This window comes from Lissotriton vulgaris, chromosome 12, assembly GCF_964263255.1.
Source record: "Lissotriton vulgaris chromosome 12, aLisVul1.2, whole genome shotgun sequence".
Taxonomy (NCBI): domain Eukaryota; kingdom Metazoa; phylum Chordata; class Amphibia; order Caudata; family Salamandridae; genus Lissotriton; species Lissotriton vulgaris.
In genome coordinates, this window is record NC_141700.1 from 679,080,727 (window position 1) to 679,104,635 (window position 23,909).

Genomic DNA, 23,909 nt, shown 5'->3' on the forward strand with positions numbered 1-23,909 from the left:
TGCTCTCCAAGTTAGATTTTCTTTTTGTAGCTCCCAAAGATCAAAATTTTGTTTTTTGATTCATTCATCACAAGATAGTTCTTTGTATTGTATTTATTGAGAGCAGTGAGCGATCTTTGCAATCCTATTTTCGTATGGTCCATGATGAGGTGATTTCTCACCCACTTATGGAAATCTGCAACAATGCCTTTCAAACCGGATGTTATCCAGCCCCGTGGAAGAAGGCAGTGATCAAGCCTCTTCTGAAGAAGCCCTCCTTGGACCCATCCGCCCCGGTCAGCTATAGACCCATTGCCTGTCTTCCCTTCCCGGCCAAAATCTGCGAAGCTCTGATGAATATACAGCTCTCAGAGTTCGCCGATACGCACCAACTATTAGACGAAATGCAGTTTGGCTTTAGGAAGGGACACGGGACGGAGACCGCTCTAATAAAAGCTTCTGATGAAATCAGAACCATCATGGATCAGGGAGGAATGGCCATCTTAATTCTTCTGGATCTATCCGCAGCATTTGACACGGTCGACCATGCCATTTTGGTCGACCGTGTCACAGCTCTGGGGATTGACGGTCCGGCTAGAAACCTCATTTCATCCTTCCTGGCCGACCGCACCCAGACAGTCAAGTTGGGGTAACTTCTACTCTCCCGTCTCTGCACTACCATGTGGAGTACCACAGGGCTCCTCGCTAAGTCCCACGTTATTTAACATCTACGTAGCGGAATTAGCGAGGGTAATAAAGGCCCACGGGGTGCGATTAACTTCCTACGCAGACGATACCCAACTGGTGCTGGCGATCCATAAGAACGGCACAGCAGTAGCAGCTAATTTTCAGGAAGCAATGCTTGCTGTCAGTACGTGGATGTCCTCCAACTGCCTAAGGCTTAACTCGGATAAAACCGAGGTTATGACCTTTGGCAACCTCGCCCCAGAATGGTCCTCCATCTGGTGGCCCAAACAACTGGGCTCTCCACCCGTCCCAGTGGTAAAAGCGAGGAACTTGGGAGTCATCTTTGATAGCAAACTAACTTTCAACCTTCATGTCAACAAGGTTGTCTCCTCTGCTTTCTTCATGTTAAAGAAAATAAAGAAACTGCTGCCTTATCTCCCCTCCTCTGCCGGGAAGACTTTAGTTACCACTCTGGTATTTTCCAAAATGGATTATGGAAATGCCCTCTTCCTCAACACCCAGAAATCTGTGCTGTCAAAGTTACAGTCTGTACAGAACGCGGCTTCCAGAATTCTTTTAAACATCCCTCGCCGCCAGCCTACTACCCTTGCCATCCGCCAGCTTCACTGGCTCAGAGTAGAGAGCCGTATTAAGTTCAAGGCCCTCTGCATTGCCTATAAGGCCGTGCATGGCACAGGACCCAAATTCCTGACTGAGGCACTCCAGCTGTACACCCCCAAAAGATTGCTGAGATCGGCTAACACTTGCCCTCTACCTGTACCTCGCACCAGAACGGTAACCTGGGGAGACCGTCGCTTTTTAGTGGCTGCACCAAGACTCTGGAACCTTCTTCCACTAAATATCAAAAATGCCCCCAACCTGATGAGCTTCCGGAGGCTCGTAAAGACATGGCTGTTTGATCAGTGAACTCTACTATTATGATCCTGCTAGCTCACACATGCGCCGAGACACCTCCGGGTAATTGTTTGCGCAATAAAAATCTCAAAAATAAATAAATAAATAAATAAATGATGATGTTGTCGGCATATTGCATTGTCTGTAGGCGCAGCCCACCCAGTTTGGGGGCAGCCAGGGCTGCGTCTGCCAGTTCCTTTGGTAGATCAGCGGTGTAGAGGTTGAATAGTAGCGGGGCAAGTACACAGCCTTGTTTTAGGCCGTTTTCAGTTGCAATTTTTTGGGATAACCCAGTTTTTATGGTGCAAGGATATCAAGGCTGAGAGAAGAGGGGATGGTATTCCCCAGGAATTTAGTTTATTCCACAGCGTCCCTCGGTTGACCCGGTCGAAGGCTGCGCTGTAGTCCACAAAGCAGCAGAATAAAGGTAGTTGGCAAGCCAGGGTAGCTTTCCGCGACAAGTAGGTCAGTGCCATTATGTTGTCCATCGTAGAGCAGCCTGCTCTAAAGCCTGACTGGGAGTGAGGAAGGATGTTGTTTTCGCTGGTCCAGATTTCAAGTTCCGCCAATAAAACCCGGGCGTATGCTTTGGCTTCAATGTCCAGCAGGGCTATTAGTCTATAATTGGCCGGATTTGAGAAGTTGTCCTTAATACATGGCAAGTGGTAGGAGTGTGAGAAACAGACAAATAGGTGGGGGAGGAAACAGAAGTCCTAATACTTGTGGGTAAGAGGAAAACATGCAGCAAGAGAGCTAACAGGGTAAGTGCGGTGCGAAGAGAATTAGTAAATGTGGAAGAGATCCCTATGGATATAAATTAAAGGGTAAATCAGGACTTAGTGGTAGAGATATAAGGTAGGGTAATTATTTTTGTGGCTTTTAAGCTTTTTGTGGTTTTTAAGTTCAATATTTCAAAATGTGTAAATTAAAACTAGATTGAAAATATGAGCTGAACACACTTTGAACTGCTGGTTCAATACAACAGTGTTTGTGAAAGATCTGCTTTCAACTTTAAAAATTCCAAATACAACTACAAATAATGTAACTAAAATTACTATCGCTGTAAAATATGAAAGTGACCCGCCTGGCGGCCGCTCTGGCCACAATATGGGTTATGTGGCCTGAGATGCCCATTATCTGTGGCTGTTCGCTGAGCCCCTTTCCAGACAAATCACATTAATAATTCTTCTGTGAGGGAGCGTTTTAGGTTTAAGAGCAAGGACTCACCTGAACAAGACCCACAGCCAGCCACATAGACACTGATATCCCGAAACGAAGGATTATACTCCAGGAAGCTAGGTAAGTGCCATCTGCAGGATGCAAATCCAAATTAAGGTCATTTGCTGCTATGTTCTTTAATCCAATGACCTGCCGAAGACAGACATATCAGACTCATGCAAGACATTAAATCTTCATTCTATAGTACTCCGCTATTACAGTGGAAAAACAATACTTCAGAATTCAACCAAATGGGAAAACTAATTTCCAGTCCTAACTCATGCATATATTTATAATACAATGTATTTACTATCTTCATAAATAGATTCTAATTTCAGATAATTCCCCAATAGTACTTGAACACTTCCCTTTATCTTGTTTTGCAGTAAATGTAATGTTCTAGTATTTTATCTAATGTCACAGTTAGGACAAACTGATTAAAAACAATGTACTCTCAAATCTTTAAGTGAAGCACAAATCAGTAACAACTGTTTCTGTGACTCAAATGAGCACATAAAGCATTCACATATTCTCCCAAACCCTCAATGCTATGCCACCTCCTTTTGCTGTCAAATTGTGAAATAATAAATGTTGCAGGTTAATAATTTCAATGCATGACACAGGATCCTCAATGTTAATCACACTCACACTCTCAACCTACAAGGAGCAGCATGGGCTTGCCCAACTGGATGTACAGGTAATCAAAACAGCAATTCCCTTTGTTTATAATAAAACACACTGTCAGTGATTCATACAAAATTCATACCACACATACCCATATCAAGGGGTTGCTAACTGAAACGAACGATGACCGGAAAGCGCCAGGAGACTCTAAAGTCCCGGCACTTGATTTTATCTTAAGAAGAGCCTTGTAGCAAGGAGACCAAATAACTTGATAAGAACTAGATAACGGATTATTTGAATTTTCTCTAACATTACTCAACTCAAGACTCCTTGATAGAGTTTTTAGACCGATGTACAGACCGATGTTCATATTCTAGAAATGTTTTGTTGTCCCTTTACCTTGAGGAGCCAGATCCCAAAAGAAGTGAATGACAATACATCACCATTTCTGATTTGAAGTTTTGGGAGATATCAAGTCTTTCTTCCTGAAGAAGGTGGTTGGAACATTTTAACCCACCAAAAGGTGTCACGCTGCTGCAACAAAAGCACTAAATCAAACTAATCTTGACCAAAAAAGGAACTGTGAAAAATATTTGTTTGACCATGGAATTGTTATTGGATTAGTGCCAAGAATGACAACATTTTAATGTCTACTATACTATCCCATATTCAATTTTAATTGTATGATTTTGTGTATGTTATTTTATATATTGGAATTTACCCTATGGTGCAATAATTGATGCGATTTTATCTCGTACTTTTTATATGATTTTGTAACTGGTATTCATTGAATAAAACATGTGTATATTGGCTTTGGTGAACTAGTGACATTTTCTGGTGATACTGGTGTGTGTGATATGAATGTTGTATAAATCACTCATAGTGTGTTTTTTTATAAACATAGGGATGTGCTATTTTGATTAACTGTCAAATTCGTGTCCTGTCCCTTTGGTTAAGGAGGACCCCTCTCCTGTTGTTGAGACCAAATGGACGTACTCCAAATAAGGAGAAAACTGAACCCTAAAGAAAGTTTTGAACTGCGGTTCAGTTCAAGAACAAACATCAGAATTATCTTTCTTACCCTATTTTACCACAGTATCTTTAGGTGATACTATCAAACCTCCACCATAATGTTGAGGACAGATTGAAATGGGCAGTGCTTTTCCAGAAGAAGTTGTAGAAGTGATGCATCAATTTACTTTTGGCATGGATGCTGAGGCTCACAATGTCCGACTCTATATGAGTACCTCCTTATTTTATGCACTTGGAATGGAGAGTACTCTTTCATAGCCCATCCTCTACCATCTTGAGCAAATCCTTCACCTCAAACACCTGCAAAGGTGTTCCCAAAATAAGACTGCAGGCTCCACTGTCTGTTGAATTTAATGACAATTTTCATGACATTCCAAAACTAGACGTTTGAAAGGATTCAATATTTTTTTGCAAAGGTCTATGGAATGCCACACAATTTATTCAGTTGTCTGCCTTTTTCAAGTGTATGCCTCATCTGATTAACAGTTTTTAGGTTGAGCGTTCAAGACCTCTTGTATATACTTTAGTATATACATATATGTGTATGTACTTTGTGGGCTCTGGAGATCAGCCCTAGGACTTGTCTGCTTCCTCTTAGGAACTTTTTCTCTGTTCAACTGCCTCTAACTATCTTGATAGAAAACGACCACTAGAGGTCTGTAAAATACCAGGATTGCTTTCTGCTGAGAGACTTTCTCTTTTTAATTCTTCTGGCAACTGCCTCTATTTACCTTTCTTGACAGAAAACAAACAGCAGAGGTTAGTAAAATACCAGAATCACTTTAGCATTCTCTAGATTCCAGTCCATAGAAATTGTCTTCCACAAGCACCCGTAGACAATAATATTTTTTTCAAATCTTGTATTGTCAGTGATATGACCACCGAAGGCCCTGATTTTATATTAAAAACAGAGCTTTGGATTATAACCATGTACCGCTGAAAGGCAACATTTCTCTACATATGTTCCCATACCTGGTGTGTCACGCAGTTTGGTGCTTACTTTCCCTCCATGTTAAAGAACAGTTTATGTTTCAGCACCCAGGCTATTGTGCTGCATAGCTAAATACATATAATGCAAATTATTGTTTTTACAGGTATTCTTACTGAGTACCAAGAACATGTTTTTTCATACTTTGCAGTTAGTGTTCTCATGTATAATGCTTTTCTGCATAGTGACACACAGAGAAAGGAGAGCAGGCATCATAGAAAAATTATGAATATGTTTTTCCACTTGGCTAAATGCGGTTAGAAAGCAATTGAGAAAAAAACATATGAAAACCTAACGAGGAACGAACATCTGTAGCTTAGCAAAGATTTGCTTGTGGGAAAAAAACCTTCTACTCCCTTAAATAATTTATTGGTACTGAGACTTGGCAATGCCAACTTGACACATATATATATATAAACATTAAAAAGTAACTTATTTAAATACATTGCTATTGCTGAAAGTAGTATTATGACACAGGTACCCATTGGAGACCCATGTAAATTTTGACTGATTGATTTGAGACTTGGGGCCAGATGTAGGTGGCCATTTACCGACCGGTAACGGCCAATTTCGGCCGTTACCGACCGGTAAATGGGTATTTGTGATGTAGGGGCCCTATTTTACCGATTCGGTAAATTTACTGAATCGGTAAATTTACCGAATCGGTAAAATACAGAATCTGTATTTTTACCGATTCGGTAACTGCCAGATGTAGGTGGGACTCTTCTGAGTCCCAAAGGCCTTACAGATTCGGTATTTTACCACCCAATCCAATTGGGTGGTAAAATACCGAATCCAGGTGCGTATGCACATGTGTGCATGCACACCTATGCCATGTGACAGACAGACATGCCCTTAGGGCATGTCTGTGTGCCACATGGCACACATGCCTGTATTTGGGGTGCTAGAGGGTGTCAAAGTGACACCCCCTGCACCCTTGCAGGATTCGGTATTTACCGAATCGGTAAATACCGATTCGGTAATGCCCATTGATTCCTATGGGCTTCAAGGCCCATAGGAATCAATGGGCATTACCGAATCGGTATTTACCGATTTGGTAAATACCGATTTTTACAGATTCGGTAATTCAATTACAGAATTTACCTAAATCTCCCTTCTTCAATTTTACCGATTCATAAATACCGAATCGGTAAAATTCGGTATTTATGAGTCGGTAAAATATACTTACCTACTTCTGGACCTATATTCTTTGGCTTGGAAATATTTTACTTCTAAACAGATCTATGAGGGAGGGAGGGAGATTCTCTCACTAATGGCCCAAGAATGTACAACTACAGCTTAACTAGGAACAATAAAGTTCTACAAAAAGTTATATTTGTCAGAGGATTCATATGAAAAAACATTGTAGAGGTCATATTAGATGGTGATGACAGTGACTGACTTCACACATGTAGTATTAATAACATGTTGTCAGAAGAATGCTGGTCTTTACATGTGTGATGGACAAGCTCTCTGATAGTAATGAGGTTGCCATTTTGTTGTACGTCATTTGTGACAGGATATTGACTTGTTGGTCACAACATTCTGGATGCACGATAAACTGAAATAAGTTGGATAGTAGTGATGTAGAATTGCCTAGTATTACTGTTTCTTTCTCCTGCACTGATTCTGCATCACAAGCAAAGTGCTAATGTAAATTCCTTGTATGTAACCTCAAAATCCTTGTCGATTAAGTGATTCCCTGTGAGCTTCAACTTTTTGGATTAAGAGCTCATAAAACACCATTATCCATCAATAATGATATTTAGGCAAGGATCCGATGAAAGTCAGCAAAGATATGAAGAGGTCTGTTGCAAAATGTAGTACGACAAAGGATAGAATCAAAGAGAAAATTGGTCGGACAAGGGGGGCAGCTACATAATTGACTGGGGGTCCTCTTGATGCCAAACTCGCAACCATACAGAAGGTTTTGGGGATGATAGATGTTGTGTCAATCAGGAGGCTTCCACAAATTGATATCACAGATCCTGTACAAGGGCTGTGTTTGCATGCATTACAAAAAATGTATTTGGAAGCAAGTAAAAATCTTGAGTAGCATAATTGTGCCAATTAACAAGACGTACTCTTTGACACCAGATGACAAAACCAGGTTGACACCATGGTGTTTATCCATATGTGCTTCCTGTTTTTGCGGATGTGTTTTATATCAAGGACCAAATCAGGAGGACCAAGGATGAAGCCAGGGTCCTGCCCTCTGTATATAAAATGTTGCCATGCCTTCATTTGTATGTTGAGAACTGAGAAATAATTTTCATGTTACAAGTTGTCAATACTTTGCGCCATAGAAGACACCACACATGGACCATGCTTTTTGGAGAGGCATCGGCTATAATACAATCTGATGAAGTGAGAATGAAGACCATATCTCAACCACTTTCTCCAGAACCGTTTCATGTTGAGGATAAAGGTTATGATTTTGCAATGGGGACTTGCCAAATTCAGTTGTGCACCTACTTGTAAATGATCAACTGGCTTTTCAATCTCCTAGTAACTCTGACAAAGCTACTTTTTCAGGTGAGTAATTTCATAAGGGGGCCATGGAGCTGGTGAACAACGCCCAACAGCAATGAGTACTCATAGAGATGATGATAAAAGTTGGAAAACACACAGCACTTACAAAAAGATCTTATTAAGTCATAAGAAAGGAATTTTGCAGACTGACCAATGTAAATGTAAATGTATTTGAGCTTATATAGCGCACAGCTACCCGCAGTGGGTTTCCCGGCGCTTGCTTAGGGAACCCGTCCTGGTTTTCCCCTGTGAGATAACCCCGGCAGGGTATCCACAAGGTGAAAGCCAGGCATCCCGCCGCGAGGGGCCGTTGTGGAGATTAAGCAAGCTTTTGCCCAGAGTCGCAGATTGTGAACCTGTGAGTCGAGAAGGCACCAGAGCGAGAATTATCGAGTCCGTGGAATTTTTAGCCCAAGACCCGCCGAGGCGGGGAATTGAACCCTGGTCCAGGGCCGATCTCAGCTTCCGGGTATGCCGTCTCTAACCCCTGAGCCACACTTCTCCACGGGCCTTATCAGTTTAGTAGCAACTGATACACAGATATCTCCTAGACTACAACTCTCTCATAGGCAATGCACAAACAATAAAAAGTCTGCGGGACGGGTTAATGGGCACAATTGTCAGGACAGCAGAATAACATATCTGACAGTGATATCCTATCACTTCTTCAACAATATGATACCGTGGCCAGTCCTACCTCTAATAAAGAGGAATACGCTATACTCCCAGTCCCTAGCGACCCAAGGCAAACTTTTCATCCAAGGCCTAGAGGAATAAACTTGAAAAATCTTCAATCATTAACCGCACACTTAGAGATCCCTGAGCCAATTGTAAAGAGCGCCGCAAACCTGCTCACATGTCTTCTACTGAATTGCCGGTCAGCACCAAAACACGCATCGGACATCGCAGACCTTGCCCTCAACGGCAAAATTGACATAATCATCCTCACAGAAACTTGGCTTAAGGAGTCTTCCTCCCCTTGCCTAGATCTTCTTGTCCCACTCGACTACAACATCATTAGATTAGACCGAACGCACAAGACAGGCGGAGAATTAGCCTGCATACATCGGTCCGACATCGCCATATCGAAATTTCATGCGGAACCTCTTGTCTCCTGTGAATACTTGGGGATTTCTGTTAATCCCTCTAGTACCCACTCCTACAAACTATACATTCTTTACCATCCTCCAGGGTCCAATGCTGAATTCACTGAACAGCTGATGGAAATTATTACCTCAAACTTTTCCCCTCACTCCAAAGATATTTACCTAGGTGACTTCAATCTTCACTGGGACAACCCCCCGGACAAGCAGGGTAACGCCCTTAAAACCTTCCTTGCAGACCATTCCCTGACCCAAGTCATCGCAACGCCGACTCACTCAAAGGGTGCTACTCTTGATTGGATCATATCTGATCAAAATACCATTGACTCGCTCGAGGTTGTGCCATGTGACTGGTCAGACCACCACATTATCACCTTCCAAATTCCATCTGCCACCAAGAAAATCTTCCCACAACAATGTAAACATAAACATTGGATAAGAGACACTAAAAACATAGATTGGAACAGCCTAGCCACGCACTGTGAGAAGGTTCTTACTCCCCCCAATAGCGGATTAGATGTTAATGACCTCACAGCTCACTACAACTCCGTAATGACTGAAGTTTTTCAAGCAAGCCGCTCCACCAAAACTCAAAAGGATTCGGGAAAAAGACAATAATCCATGGTTCAGCAAAGCATTAAATGAAGAGAGACGTAAGCTCAGATCAGCGGAAAGGAAATGGAGGCAACATTCCTCCCCTAATCAGCTTAAACTTCTCCGTAAATCGAGAAACTACTACAATAAAAGTATCCTACAATCAAAAAGAGGCTTTTTCAGATCAGAACTTGACAAGGCCAAAAATAGACCAAAGAAACTCTTTGAAATTCTAAAACAACAATCTAACAAATTAGCTAAATCCTCGCTCCTAACATCGAAATCGCAGTTGAGCAGTGTAGAATTTTCCTCATTTTTCTTTGTTAAAACTAACTCTTTGCAACTCTAACTTAGTGCTGCAGCACTCAATTCAGCCACCCCTAAGAGCAATTAAGTCAATATGCCTGCTATGCTTGAGTTACCACGGCCCAAAAATAACTCTCTCTGGGCCACGTTTAAACTCTACGATCTCAATGAAATCACCAATATGATTGCAACGACTAAACTTAACAACCACTTCAACAACCCTATCCCCTCAAACTATTTACCCCACCTCTTCCATATCATCGCTCCTCTTTGGACCAACATCATCAATGCCTCACGAACACAAGGTCACATCCCAGATTGCTTAAAAACAGGACAAGTCACCCCCATCCTTAAAAAACCTACTGCAGATAACTCCGACCCAACAAGTTCCGACCAATAACCGATATTCCCATGCTAGCCAAGGTCTTGGAAAAATGTGTTCAGCAACAACTAAACCAACACATTTCGAACTTCAATCTGCTGAATACTCACCAATCTGGTTTCAGGCCTGGGCATAGCACAGAAACAGCCATTCTACATATAGTGGATGACGCCTTGCAAGCCCTGGACCGCAACAAAACCTGTCTGCTAGTTTTACTCGACCTGTATGTATGTATGTATGTATAGGCATTTATATAGCGCACTACTTACCCGGAGGGTCCCAAGGCGCTTCGACCGCTGCGAAACCCTTCCTGGGTTCCCTGAGAGATGGTCCCTTAATGGGTATCTCCAGGGTGAGACCAGGCATCCCCGGCGGTCTGGTGGGGCCGTTAGTGAAGATGAGGCAAGCTAATGCCCAGAGTTGCCGAGTGTGATCGCTGATCAGAGTGGGCACCGAGGCGAGAGAATTATCGAGTCCGCTGACCCTGGTCCAGAAACCTGCCGCGCCGGGATTCGAACCCTGGTCCCGGGCCGTCCTCTGCTCTCGGGTCTGCCGCCTCTAACCAGTGAGCCACACTACTTTTCTCCTCAGCCTTCGATACGGTCAACCACCACAAACTACTAAGAAGACTAGAACACAGGATGGGTTTCTCTGGTAAAGTCCTTCAGTGGTTCAAATCCTTCCTGGAAAACAGAACGCAATCCTACTTGATCAACAACAAGCTCTCAGCTTCCTCCCTCAACCTACTGGGAGTTCCTCAAGGCTCCACACTATCGCCCATGCTATTCAACCTATACGTAGAACCACTCACCGAGCTACTTCAACAGGAGAACATATCCTTCCACATGTACGCGGATGACACCCAACTGTATATCAAGATCTCCTCTATTGAAGAAATAAGGTCAGTGAATACAGCTCTTGAAAAGACAGTCTATTGGCTATCGACCAACTTCCTCAAGTTAAACTCGCAAACAACTGAGTTTCTCCTAATCACCCCCCCTAAGAACGCCACTGAGACAAAGGAATGGATCAAAACTATCACAGTGTTGAACTGTACGCCAACAGTAGTGGACTCCTCCATATCACTAGGAGTCACTCTAGACAAGAACCTGAATATGCACAACCATGTCAACTTACTGGCTAAAAATGCCCGCTTCCATCTCAGCTATCTCCGAAAAATGAAACAATTTCTTGAGAACGCGGACCTCAAAGCTGCTGTCCAATCCTTAGTTATTTCCAGACTTGAGTACGGTTGTTCCACCCTCGCGGGACTTCCCAAACTTTCAACCGCTCCTCTAAAAGCCTGCCTCAACGCTGCAGCAAGACTTATAACAGGATCGAGGAAATGTTACCACATATCGCCACATCTGAGAGCACTCAACTGGCTACCCTACGAAGCTCGAATTCACCTAAAGATGGCTTGCATCACACACAAGGCGCTGCACCACAACACCCCCAGTACCTAGCCCAAACACTCAGCCTATCTGGAGGAAACAGACATTTTAGGAGTGGTAATAATCTACTTCTGAAATCCTCACGTTTCAAAAAGTCTAAAACCTCCAGCAGAGCATTCTCTGGGGCACCCCAAGAATTTGGTACTCCTTTCCACCACAAATCAGAAAAATCTCCTCTATCCCTCTCTTCAAAAAGGAAACAAAATCATTCCTGATGAGCAAATTCCTACCTTAAACCTTTTTTTCTTGTTGGTTGAACACTCTAATCATTGCTGCCACAAGAACGTATGACCCACACGAACTTGAATGATCTTTGTAATGTTTTTCAGAATAAGCTTTCTCATTGTTATTACTCCTTGTTACTTATTTTGAATGTTCCCATTTTCATTGTTTCTCAGTGCGCCCTATGTAAAGCGCTCTGATACGCTAGCGTGGGTCTGGTTCGCGCTATATAAAACTCTAAAAATAAAATAAATAAATAAATGTGGAATCAGCAACTTTATCCCCTCGCTTACGGATGTCTGTTTGCCAATTTCAATTAATCGTCAGTCAAGGTGCTGCCCTTTAACAACCACTGGATGTGATGCCACTTTAAGAAATATGAATATCTGTAAGAGTTAGAAGAGACTGTTACATCTGCACATTTCATTTGGTCACCTTTTATGTGTGACTCATTAGCCATATATTTCTGCAGTTGTGTGGCTACACAATAAATGAATAATCCTCCCAAAGAGTCATCATCATCACAATCTTCGCTCCTATTTTAAATAATGGTTCACTTGGAAGGTACTTTGTGTAGGGACTGGTCTTTTCAGAAAATGGTAGAAATGAATCTGGTGTGGTTTAATGATAATAGGTGTAATGATCAGGTCCTGAAGTTCGTTCGATAAGGTGCAAAATGCATGGAGGAGAATGGAGGCTATGTGTTTCATATATTGCTTGTGAGTTGAGAAGGAACCTCAGTTGTCGATCAGTACTCCTAGGTATTTGTATTCCAATTCACTCTTAATTTGATTGCCATTCAGAAACAAAGCTCTGTTCTATTGATTACATTTCCCATAGTCAAGATTTTAGTTTTCATAAGATTCACTTCTAGGTTAAAAATATACATAATTATATAGGGCATTCGAGACCGATTCTTGTTTGCCTCAATAATAGGACATTGCTCACTTAGAAAATACTGCTCACAGCACGGCCCCCAATTCTTCGGGAGGTGAGGGGGATGGGCATAGGCTGTGTTTAATGGTGTGGATAGGTCTGCCAAAAAGATGTCAAACAAGAGCAGTGAAAGAAAGGACACATCCTCGCTTCAGTCCCGTAGTAGTCTGAATCCTCGCAGACCGTTACTCTTGGCCACATGATGATATATAGGTGGAGTAGACTTCTTAACAAGGACGGTGGGATCTCCAGACTTTATACATTGATATCTAGAACATTTATGAGCTAAGTAAAAGCTAGATTTGAAATCTCACTTGTTGGTGGATAGAGCTACATTGCAGGATCCTACCCCTCCACTGCCTGCATTTTGTGTGCTACCTGTGGAGGCCTTGTTTATTGCAGCAGGTGTGTGGAATTTGTACTGGCCATTTAAGTTGATTATCTGTCAGATAATATTGATTGCTAATGGCAGTAGCCTCTTGTCTAGGTCGAATTTGCCAATTATATGTTCCAAAATCGAATACAGAGTGCCCTTGCGAGGATTACCACAGTCCTTGTCGTTCATTGCTGGACCTTCAAGGCCTTGGATTAAGTGCACCAGTTAGGGATTTCCCAGGTAGAGATTTCCCATATAATGGGTGACTTTGATTCTCCACTCCCTAAACGGGGCTCTCTCCTGGTATACTTGACTCGCACGTTCTGCTAAGACCGAAAAAACAAGGGTAGGTTCACCTCTTTAAAGACGATGAGGAGGTAGAAAATTAATTAAGACAATATTTGTAGACCTGATGTGGGCTAAGGAGGGAATAACTTTTAGCAGCTTAATTATGTATCCTCAGTTTAGTAGGTCGTGGTGCCCTTTTTAAATATATTCTGGGTGAAACAATAGTTTTTTGCTAGTACGCACTGATTGCCACAATGTGATTGGTTCTCTGCAGACAGCTCTCAGTTGATGCAGGATATCTGTCCAATTTCCAGATGCTTTAATAGCAGCCTTCGCCACAGACTTAGGAGAATTGTCATGTTCAGTCATGATGGTATAGTTCCTGCCCCCCGCCCCCGAACTCGAATTGGCATATGCCACACTGCTTCTTCCTAGAGGCCTCCTCCTTTGTGTTCGAGGTCAGTATCAAACTAGCAGAGCGACTAGTTGTTGAGTTGACCCCAAATTCTTTATTGTTGGTATGAGATGTAGGAGTGGTCATGTTAGGTGATTTATCCTCATGGAAATTTGAGCGCACTCTATTATCTAATGCTTGCTCTAGTGGTTGTTCCTCACTCGAGTTGCTTTTGCCTGTAAATGTCGTTGGAGACTTGGCTGAATGGAACTGTCCCAGGGGGCTTCATCGCCCTGCTATGAAATATTGGAAACATGTTTTCACCAATTGCAGCCTTCAGGGTTTTACTTTTCCTGCAGTTTTTATTTCTGGCTTTCCAGTTTTTCTTTCCTTTACTTTGTGTTAATGGGATGTTGTTGATTACAGGGGAAAGTATTAATCAAACTGATATACCTTGATCAGTGGTTACAGTAGGAGCTTGGACTTCAACACTTACTCCCATAACTGGAACATAGCTGTTTGTATTAAGGTAAGACACCAATTAGACTTGCTGATATGTGAAATAGATTTTTTTTAAATCAGTGAGAACCGATGATAGGAAGTCAGGTAAATGATTATTTATTGTAGGAGAGCAGGCACACCTAGTATTTGTCGATTCCCCCTGCCTACACTTTCATGAGCAGAGTGCTTAAGTTTTCCACTTTGTTGTTTATGCCTGATACAGACACTGCCCAGGTTAGTAAATCGAACATCAAGTCTAGGTTTTTTGAGTGGTAGTTTAGAGTAGTGGCCGGCACTTGAAATGTGTCCAAAAGAGAAAACCATTGGTAGAGGAGAATGTGTTAACATGATCTGCCAGTTTGCTACTAGGTTCTAGATTGGGCATACTATAGCGTCCCTTTTGATGCACAGTGGCATTGTGCAGTCTTGGCAGACAGTGGGCGTGCAATCGTTGAGGGAGGCCAATGGGGCTCGAGCTGCAATGCTTTCTTCTGGCACATTGGTATTATTAGGGGGTTAACATTTCCATAGCTTCGTATTTTTGTGTGCCTAAGAACGTTTCTACTGAGCACTCTGTTGTGCATTCCATTGAGTGCTCCTTTTGCAAACCATCCTGTCCGAAGCGTCCACTTGCTTTGGTTCATTGGGGCAGTCCACCGGTGATGCTGCTCGGTTGAAAAAGTCGAAAAGAGTTTGTGGCGAGTGTGTGCAGGGTTTGATTTGACCATGCTCCAAGCCTGGAGCTGGAGTAGGTCAAAGTGTTTTTATTAGCGTTGGCTTTATCAACCTATACCACACAATTTGGTTGCTGATTCCTTGTGGTGGGGTCACCAGGCCTCTTTGTTTGCATAACCTCAACCTCAGGTAGAGAAAGGATGCTGGAGTGGGATATCTGCAGCATTAGATATAATAATACAGAGTATCTCTCATGTGACAGTACAAACATTGAAGAATTGGAGCTTTTGACACCGTGCTGCACACAACGCTGCTGTCTCGCCTCTCGGATATGAGAGTGGTAGGATTTGCCTTTGAATGGATTAAATCTTTTCTTGAAAACAGGAGTTTTCAAATGCATTGTCCTCCATTCAAATCCTCCCCCAGGAAGCTGAGACATGGGGTTCCACAGGGCTCCAGTTTGAGCCCTACCTTGTTCAATCTCTATATGGAACCCCTGGCCCACATTGTGCAATCTTTCGGAGTGGATATTGTCACGTATGCTGACGATACCCAACTCATGATTAAACTCACGCACAATCAGGAAGATGCCACCAATTTCTCCAACTGCCTTCTGTCAGAAGCAGGTTGGATGAATAACAACTGCCTACGCCTTAATGGAGAGAAGATGGAGCTTTTAGTCATCGGTAAATCCTTTTGTGACTGGTCACCTGAGTGGTGGCCAACTGAACTGGGCGCAATTCCTTCTCCATCGGAATCAGTCAGGAACCTCAGAGTTATGCTTGATGCTGATCTCTCTTTTAAACACCAGGTCAGCAAAGTCACAGGTAGATGCTACAGCATACTCAAAACTCTTCGCAAAATCCTCGACCTTCTTCCCATCAAAGCTAGGAGAAGCCTCATCCACGCATTAGTCACACCTCATCTTGACTAGGTAATGCCCTGCTCTTAGGTTTAAGTAAGAAAGGCTTACACCAACTGCAGTGTGTACAAAACGCTGCTGCACGCCTGGTTCTCAATCTGCCCCGCAGAGCATCTGGGAAGTTGGCTCTGTCAAGACTTCACTGGCTCCCCATCAGGGAGCGTATTATGTTCAAAGCGCTTTGCTTTGCCCACCCCATTGCCCAAGGAAAGGGCCCAAGATACCTGCAAAAGCTCCTTACCGTCCATCGCCCCATCCGGAACCTGAGATCGGCCAGAGCAATGCTGTTTAAACTTCCTCGCATTCGCAAGGCCAGGATGGGTGGCCGTTCCTTTAGGTTTTTGGCAAGTAAACACTGGAACGAACTGCCCATAGATCTTCGTATGGAGCCCTCAGAAACAAGATTCCGTTCAAAACTTAAAACCCATCTTTTCCCTGTCAACTACAACTAGTGTTTCTAGCTTAATTTTCCCCCTCCCTCTGGTCTTCTGCCTTCTAGGGTCTTACAGCAATTTATAGCGCGGGGACACACTGTTTTAGTGTAACCAGGCGCTCTAGAAATGGCTATATTATTTTTTTTTTATAAAACATTGTGGAATATGAAGAATAAAATTCACTAAAAGAAGATAAATGTGTTGAAAATCTTGCATGATTTTTGCGCTCAGCTGTGCGTCTGGCACTGGAGTCCACTCCAGCTTTTGATGATGTTTTACAGGTTTTTTACAGAGACAGCCCAGGTAGATGTTCCAGACTGTACTGGCTGCGAAGGCTATTTGGGAAGAGCATTGCTTTGCACAAGATGCATCGACTCCTAGGGCGGCTGCTTTCATGCTCAGTAGGCTCAAACCACCACCACTCAGACTAGTCCACAGTGACACATGCCCCACCTCCAGCGGCACTCAGTGTTCCCTTCCTGCCTCAGCTACTGCATAGTAGTTGCTGGTAGATGGTGAAACAACAGGTCAACCTGATGATGCCCCCCGGTGCAGCCTCTGGGGGAGCTGATAGACTATGGCAGAATATAGCCCAACCCAGTTCACAAACCCCTGGGCCACGCAAACCCTCAGGCTGAAATGGCGACCATAGAATCCACCCTTTGCTACATTAAGCTCCACATTGGACTTGGGAAATGACATGTACTATTGCATTTCACATAGCAAAGCTTCAATGACTAATCAAAATCATTGAGTATCAAGGGTGAGATGCTCCTTTCACCAATGGATCTGCAGAGAAGACAAAATATTCATGCACAGATGTGTAGCTGTGCGGATGTTGCATCATAACTCCAAGTTCTGGTGAATGGGCTGTAACATCTCAAGAACGGTATGTTCAGACTGTGCATTGCCAATACCTACTCTGCAGTCACGTTGAAAAGGTTTACTTGTGATCAGTAAATCCTATTCTTTCTTTGCTTCATCTAAACCTGCCTTTCTAACTGCAAGTCCTCTTGAGTAATCTCCTTCTCCAAACGGACAGAGCTACTGCAATTGCGGCCTTGTGGTGTACGCACGAATGCATAATGGTGCCTTTTATTATCATATAGCATGTATAGGAAATTAAATTTGAAATAATAGTGAAATTAAAAAGCTGGTGATCTCGCCAAGGTATTAATATTTATGACTGAATCTAGGAGTGAACATTCAAAATTGTAGAGAAAGAACAAATCTGAAAATAATGCACTGAATTAAAATGAGACAGCCAAAGCTAAATCGATCACAAAATGACATATGGCTATTGAGTTAGAGCTGGACAAAAACTGTAGCAAATGACGAATCAATCTAAGTGAGGCAGTTTTTGGAGGAAATATTCTTTTTCAACTGCCTTATCTCCTATGAATCTTACTTAGCCTCCTTCAATTCCCCTACTAAATGTATCATTGTCTAAAATAAGACTTGGATAATTAACTTTTAAAGGCAATTGCTAAGGAAAAATGTGCCTGATTTCTAAATTACCAGTGTACCCTACTGTGTTTTTAAATAATTTAAAGTCTCCACCTTTCTGTCAGATAGTATGATATAAAATGTAGCTGTACTATAGCATTGCCACTGTCAGTCTAATGTGCTTCTGGGTCCTCTTCCCTAATAGAACCATAAATGATAACACTGTAAATTAGGAATGCAGTCTTCTCTGGACAAGGAGAAATGGACGCCTCTCTTTGTTGGGGTCTACAAAGTTCTTCTATGAAATTGAAAGGCAGTAGGGTGAGAACATGAATGTCAAGGTTCCACAATGAAGGATTTAGAATTACAAGAGTAATCAGAAGTTCCTGCTCTGAGAAAGTTTAGACCTGTTCACATACCTCCAAAAGCAGTAACACTGCAAACAGCTGAAGTGTTGGGCTCAATTTCCTGTGCGTCTGTAGCTCATTCCACTCATTGGCAATCAGAATTGTTCTCCAAAAACTCACAGAAGGCTTTCCTGAACAAGAAAATAATTTCTGTTAGGAATCCACTTTATGTTTTGCTTACATTGTGCACACAGCAGAACTCTGTTGCATCTAGATGATGAGACAGAATAAATAATATTGCAATAGACAAAGATGCAGATTAACAAAGATTTGACGCAACACAGCAAGACAACATGTACTTAACAAATCACATGGATTCACTCTGGGCACCACCATCATGATCACTCCCAAGAAAACAAAGATGGCCTAACCCTCCTGCTTCTCACTGGGCACTTACCTGCTCATGGCTTCCCAAACTCCAAACTGGCTTCATCAGAGGCATGCTACATACTATAGCACATATCATTTAGGGCCTAAAGAATAATGAACACATCACCGACAGCCTGAGGTATTCCACTGGGTTCCTTTGCAATATTGTATAACAGGTACGAACTGGTAGCTTACGAGTAGTTTATTCAAATGTTTAGATGTGTTTCTACTAGAATTACAGAATGATATGCTGGACTTGCACTAGTAACCTTGCGGTATTCGGCAGGTATGCATTTCCTATTGGCTTCTTTTATTTTACATATTTAGTAATACACTTTTCCGCAATTTTTTTTGTTTGTTTGACATTTCTATGGATTAGCCTATTTATGATGTAAATAGAGTATTAAGATCCGTTAATGCGAAGGTATCTATATATTAATAACCTTTTTAGATTTTTCAATCTATTAATATTGATTATAAACATAAACGTGGTTCATCTGGGGCTTGATTTTTTATTTTTTTTAAATCTTTTTATTGTTTTAGCACACAAACATGACATCAAGGTGGGCCAGCACAAGCATTCAATGTCCAATAACACATCTGGAGAGAGAACAGTACAGTGCATAAATAACAGATCAACAGTCTTGGGTACAGTCCAGAATCGTTCTTCACCATATTCAGCCCTCTCCATCAATGATTCTCATTCCCAAGCCCTAGTTCAAGGCATGTAACAGTGCTCCATGTGTGGCCCCCCAATGTCCATAACAACTCCCACCCCCCACCCCTGCTGCCAAAACCATGAGCTAATTGAAGTGCGCGAGTAGTGTACTGTTCCGGTGTATAGTCTGTGTACTAGTGTCCCTCTCCCTACATCAAGAACCACGGTGCTTGCCCTGACGTCGAGGATCCAACCTCCCGCTAAGCCCTTTGAAGTCATAGGAAGGCGCCTACTCCGGCCCCTGCACCTGCTCCTCATCGGTATCGAGCAGCCCAAACTCTAAGACCAGTGCCTCCCACGCCCGTGCCGCCTCCAGCGCCCTGTCGGTGTGAGACCTACGTGCTTGCTGCAGGCGAATGGAGCTCTCTTAAGGAACTCTGCCTTCCATCTAGCATAACTGGGGCCATTCGCCGTCTTCCAGTGTGATGTAATTTCCCTTTTGGCCAGGATGAGGCCCAAATCCATAAATTTGCTGGTGTGAGGGAACCAATGCAGCAGGCAAGCTCCCTTATCCATGTCTACCAGCCACTCAGTTACTCTACCAAGAGATGAGGTAACCTCCTCCCAATACGTTCCCACACGAGGGCAGTCCCACAGCATGTGGCATAGATCCGCTCCCTGCAAGCGGCAACGGGGGCAGTGCGCTGTGTCTACCCAAAAGTATTGATTGATTTTAGCTGGCGTGAGGTAAGCCCTATGCAGTATAAAATATTGGATGAGTTGGAATCTAGCGTTTCTAGTGTCCTTCCACGCTCTTTGAGTATCTGTAACCAGGTTGCATCAGGGATATCTTTGCCGAGGTCCGCCATCCAGTGCTCCCGCAGTTTTTGCAGCGGGTAAGCATCTACTCCTAGCATCCGTCTATAAAGGCAGGTAACAGCTTTAAATGTGCCCGCTGCCATTGCAACATATTGATAAGCCTCACTCAGTGGCGGTTCCGAGAGGCCAGCGCCCCAGTGCTTTTGTATGGCTGTTATCAATGCTGCTTGCAGCAAATAGTGGCCGCGTGGAAGACCAAAGGTTTACTGCAACGTTTCAAACGGCAGAAGAGCACCATCCGCATACAAGTCACCTACCATCTGCAGTCCCAGTGCTTCCCACTCCGATAGTCCAGACCAGTCACCCCCATGAGGCAAGGCAGTGCACATGCCCAGTGGTATTCGGGAGCGTATGGGCGTCGCACCCCAAGTCTAGTGTGAAAAAGTTTCCAACAGTGCCTCAGGGTGCTCTCGGCCAATGATAGGTACCCCATCCTCAGCGGTTGCTGTAGAATTATAAAGGAGAGAACGTTTCTTTGTACTTCCAGGGCCGCTCTTCTTTCCAGCCTGCGGAACTCCAGTGCCAATCTGTGTCAAAATCTGGAATTGCACAGCCAGATAGTACAGCTCGAGGTCAGGAGCGGCTAGACCGCCTTCAATTCTCGGTCTCATCAGTGTAGCCAGGGCTACCCTACGTCGACCAGCACCCCAAATGAAACTGCCCATTGCAGATCGCAATCGTCAGAAAAATGCAGCCGGTATTCTGATAGTCAGGGTCCGGAAGAGGTACAGCAGGCGAGGCAGTGCTACCATCTTTAAGAACGCAACTCGGCCTGCCACCGACAGTGGCAGTGTCTCCCAAAATGTCATGCTACTCCGCAGGCCCCTCATTGCCCTCTCGATATTCCCCTCCATGAGATCTTCGTCTGCATGGTATATTCGTGTGCCCAGGTAAAGAAGGCATCTTGGCTCCCACTTCAATTCAGGGGGCAACTGTGGCGGAGCGCATGTGCCTGAAACCGGGAAAACACAAGTTTTAGTCCAATTAATTCGTAGTCCTGAGAGGCACCTAAACCGGGTTAGCAGGTCGCACGCCCCAGTTAAGGCATCTCCTGCGTCTGCTAAGAACATGAGAAGATCATCCGCGTAAAGCGAGATGTAATGTGCTTGACCACGGAGTTGTCATCCGTTGTACGCTTCTCCCCTCCGTGCACACGCCGCTAGTGGTTCGATCGCTAGAGCGAATAGCAACGGGGACAAGGGGCAGCCCTGCCTGGTGCCCTGTCCTACTGGGTAGGAGGAAGAGACAGCCCTGCCTACACTGACTCTGGCCGTCGCCGATGAATATAGTATTTCAGTCCATCGGACATATCCTTCATCTGGGGCTTGATTAACTCATTTTTCGCAGCCCTTCACTAATGACCGTTTGTTGTAGGTATATAATTCTATTTCTCGGTATTAATGGTTCACTTTCTCTTATTGCAGTAGAATTACTGAAATACAGCTCGGCTCGCTGTTTGAAGTCGCCAGACCTCCTTTCACTGTACAGGCACTGACCTGACAAAGATATCCCTGCAGGCAGGTGCAGAGAGTAACCTCACCTGCCTGCAGGATTATGTCTTGATGGTCCATGGAATATCTTTTCAGCCCCTTGGAAAGGGGCACCCTCGGGGGGCACTCCTCTAGGTGGAACACAGTCAGTGAATCTCCTTACAGCCTCTTTGCTTCTGTGCCCATTATATATTATGACGCATGCAAAGAGGCAGTGTTTCCTCATTTACATGGGGCCACACCCCATTCAAATGAGGAAACTGCCTAGCAAAATGTGCACCATTGCAATCTGCATTATAGTAAGGGTTGCACAAACATTAGTAGCCCTTTGTGAAATTTCACACTGCCCCACATGAAGTAGGCGCTGGTTGCACTCCTAGTGCTCTTGGAGATAAACAGGTAAGGTGAATATTTTTAAAGGGCCCTCTTTACAGATGGATTTAACACTAGAACTTGGCAAAATATCAATTATAATTAAGTAAACAAAGTAATTTAGCTAATATGTTACTCTTGTGATGCAAAATTACAGTAAATGGTGTGATTATGCCTCTTTGCATAATTTTGGGAAAAAACGCCTATCAAAGAGCACAGGAACAGGCTTCTGTTTTTCTGTTCTGTTGTATTTAGTGCTATTTTCTTAATTCAAAATGCATTCTCGGGTCCCTTTCAGATGTGAGCGTGCATTGTGTGTTAAGAAAATAGCACTAAAAACTCGGTTATTCTGCTCACATAATTCTGCATAATCTCACGTCATTTTGCTGTATTTTTTGTATTTACACTATAGGAAATTATGCGAGTTACGCCCATACCCAATTAATGCACCACCTATCTATACAGCTTGAAGCACTGGTATATAAATGATTTGCCAGAGTCAAATGCCAAATTATTTATTAGAACATTGGAATGTTGGTAGCTCGATTGAAAACAATGGAGTGCTCTGGGCTTATAATGGCTGGTATAAGCCTGGAGCTCCAACATTCCAATGTTTCTTTGTTCACTGCTCTGGCTGTGAACAAAGGCTTCAGGGAGCCTGAGGGGATTCCAATCCCCTCACGCTCCCAAAAGGCTTTTTTTTTTTGTTAGAACATTCTGTCCTCTAGTGGCAGAATGTTCTAATAGCCTTATAGCCCTTCGTAGATGGGCTATACCGCTATTAAAGTCCCTCCCCCTTTTTAAAGGCCCTCGCCTTCGGCTCGGGGCCTTTAACGCTGGAGAGGGCCTTTAATAGCTGGAATAGCCCTCTACGGTGGGCTATAAGGCTATATTAAAATCCAGGTGCAATGAAGTTTTAACGCCCTCCCCTTTACAAGCTTTCATTTGGGACCACACTTTTTTGGGAATCTTTTCTGTGAGTGAGTCTCACTCACTGTATGCTCTAGTAAAATGGACTTGGTTGCTTACTCTTATGCCCATCTTTTAAAATAAGGTCCACTGCTGGGCAGCCGGGGTAAGAGATGCTGTGCTTTTACACATCATCATGTGTAACTTAGCCCAGCAGCTGTGCACAGGTGGCCTGTCTCAGATGTGTTCTTTAATAAATGGATTACAATTTAATTGATTATTCAAAAATAAATATCCCCATTTATTTTTTACTATAGTGTGTGTGAGTCTGTAATGCTTCAATATGTTGACTCTACAGGTGAAAGTTCTCATTCGCTCAACCTACAAAAAAGTTGAGGATTTCTTTCTATAAGTAAATAATGTCCCTGTGTGCAAATAATATATTAATTTGACCATAGTGGAACACCTGCTTTTTAAACGAAGTCAACCATGATGAACTCGGTCTCTGGAGGGCTGAGAGACAACAATGACATCATTGGCCCACTTTAACTTGGGCTGGAAGCGACTGATGCAGTGGTGTCTTCAGGCATCTGGTTACTCTGGTCACAAAGTCTTCTTAGGTGTCTTTGGAGGTCTGCCGGGTGCAGGGATGCAGGACTCCTATTTATTGGGAGGTATTGGTTCCTGGGTGAAGTGCTGACAGGTCTTCTGGGCTTTGGGGACTCAGCGGCTGCAGGACAAATAGTCTTTTGGTTCAATTATCGAAGTCAGCATGCAGACCAGCAGGGCTGGCACCAAGTCAGTTGCTGGGTGTTCT

The 23,909-nt window shown here is 43.3% G+C and overlaps 1 protein-coding gene across 4 annotated transcripts in view; it reads right to left on the reverse strand.

Annotated features, from left to right (window-relative positions):
• The window catches only part of LOC147677997 (meckelin-like), a 275,453-nt gene that overhangs the window by 48,861 nt on the left and 202,683 nt on the right, over positions 1–23,909 (reverse strand). For all 4 annotated transcript variants that reach the window (XR_015302475.1, XR_015302474.1, XM_086945878.1 and 1 more), the window contains exons 20-21: positions 18,428–18,546; positions 2,809–2,949 (exon numbers count right to left, since the gene is read on the reverse strand). Coding sequence is in view for 2 of the 4 variants with exons in the window: in XM_086945878.1 (XP_086802004.1) it covers positions 2,809–2,949; positions 18,428–18,546 (260 nt within the window). In the remaining 2 variants the exon portion in view is untranslated. The remainder of the gene's footprint in view (positions 1–2,808; positions 2,950–18,427; positions 18,547–23,909) is intronic.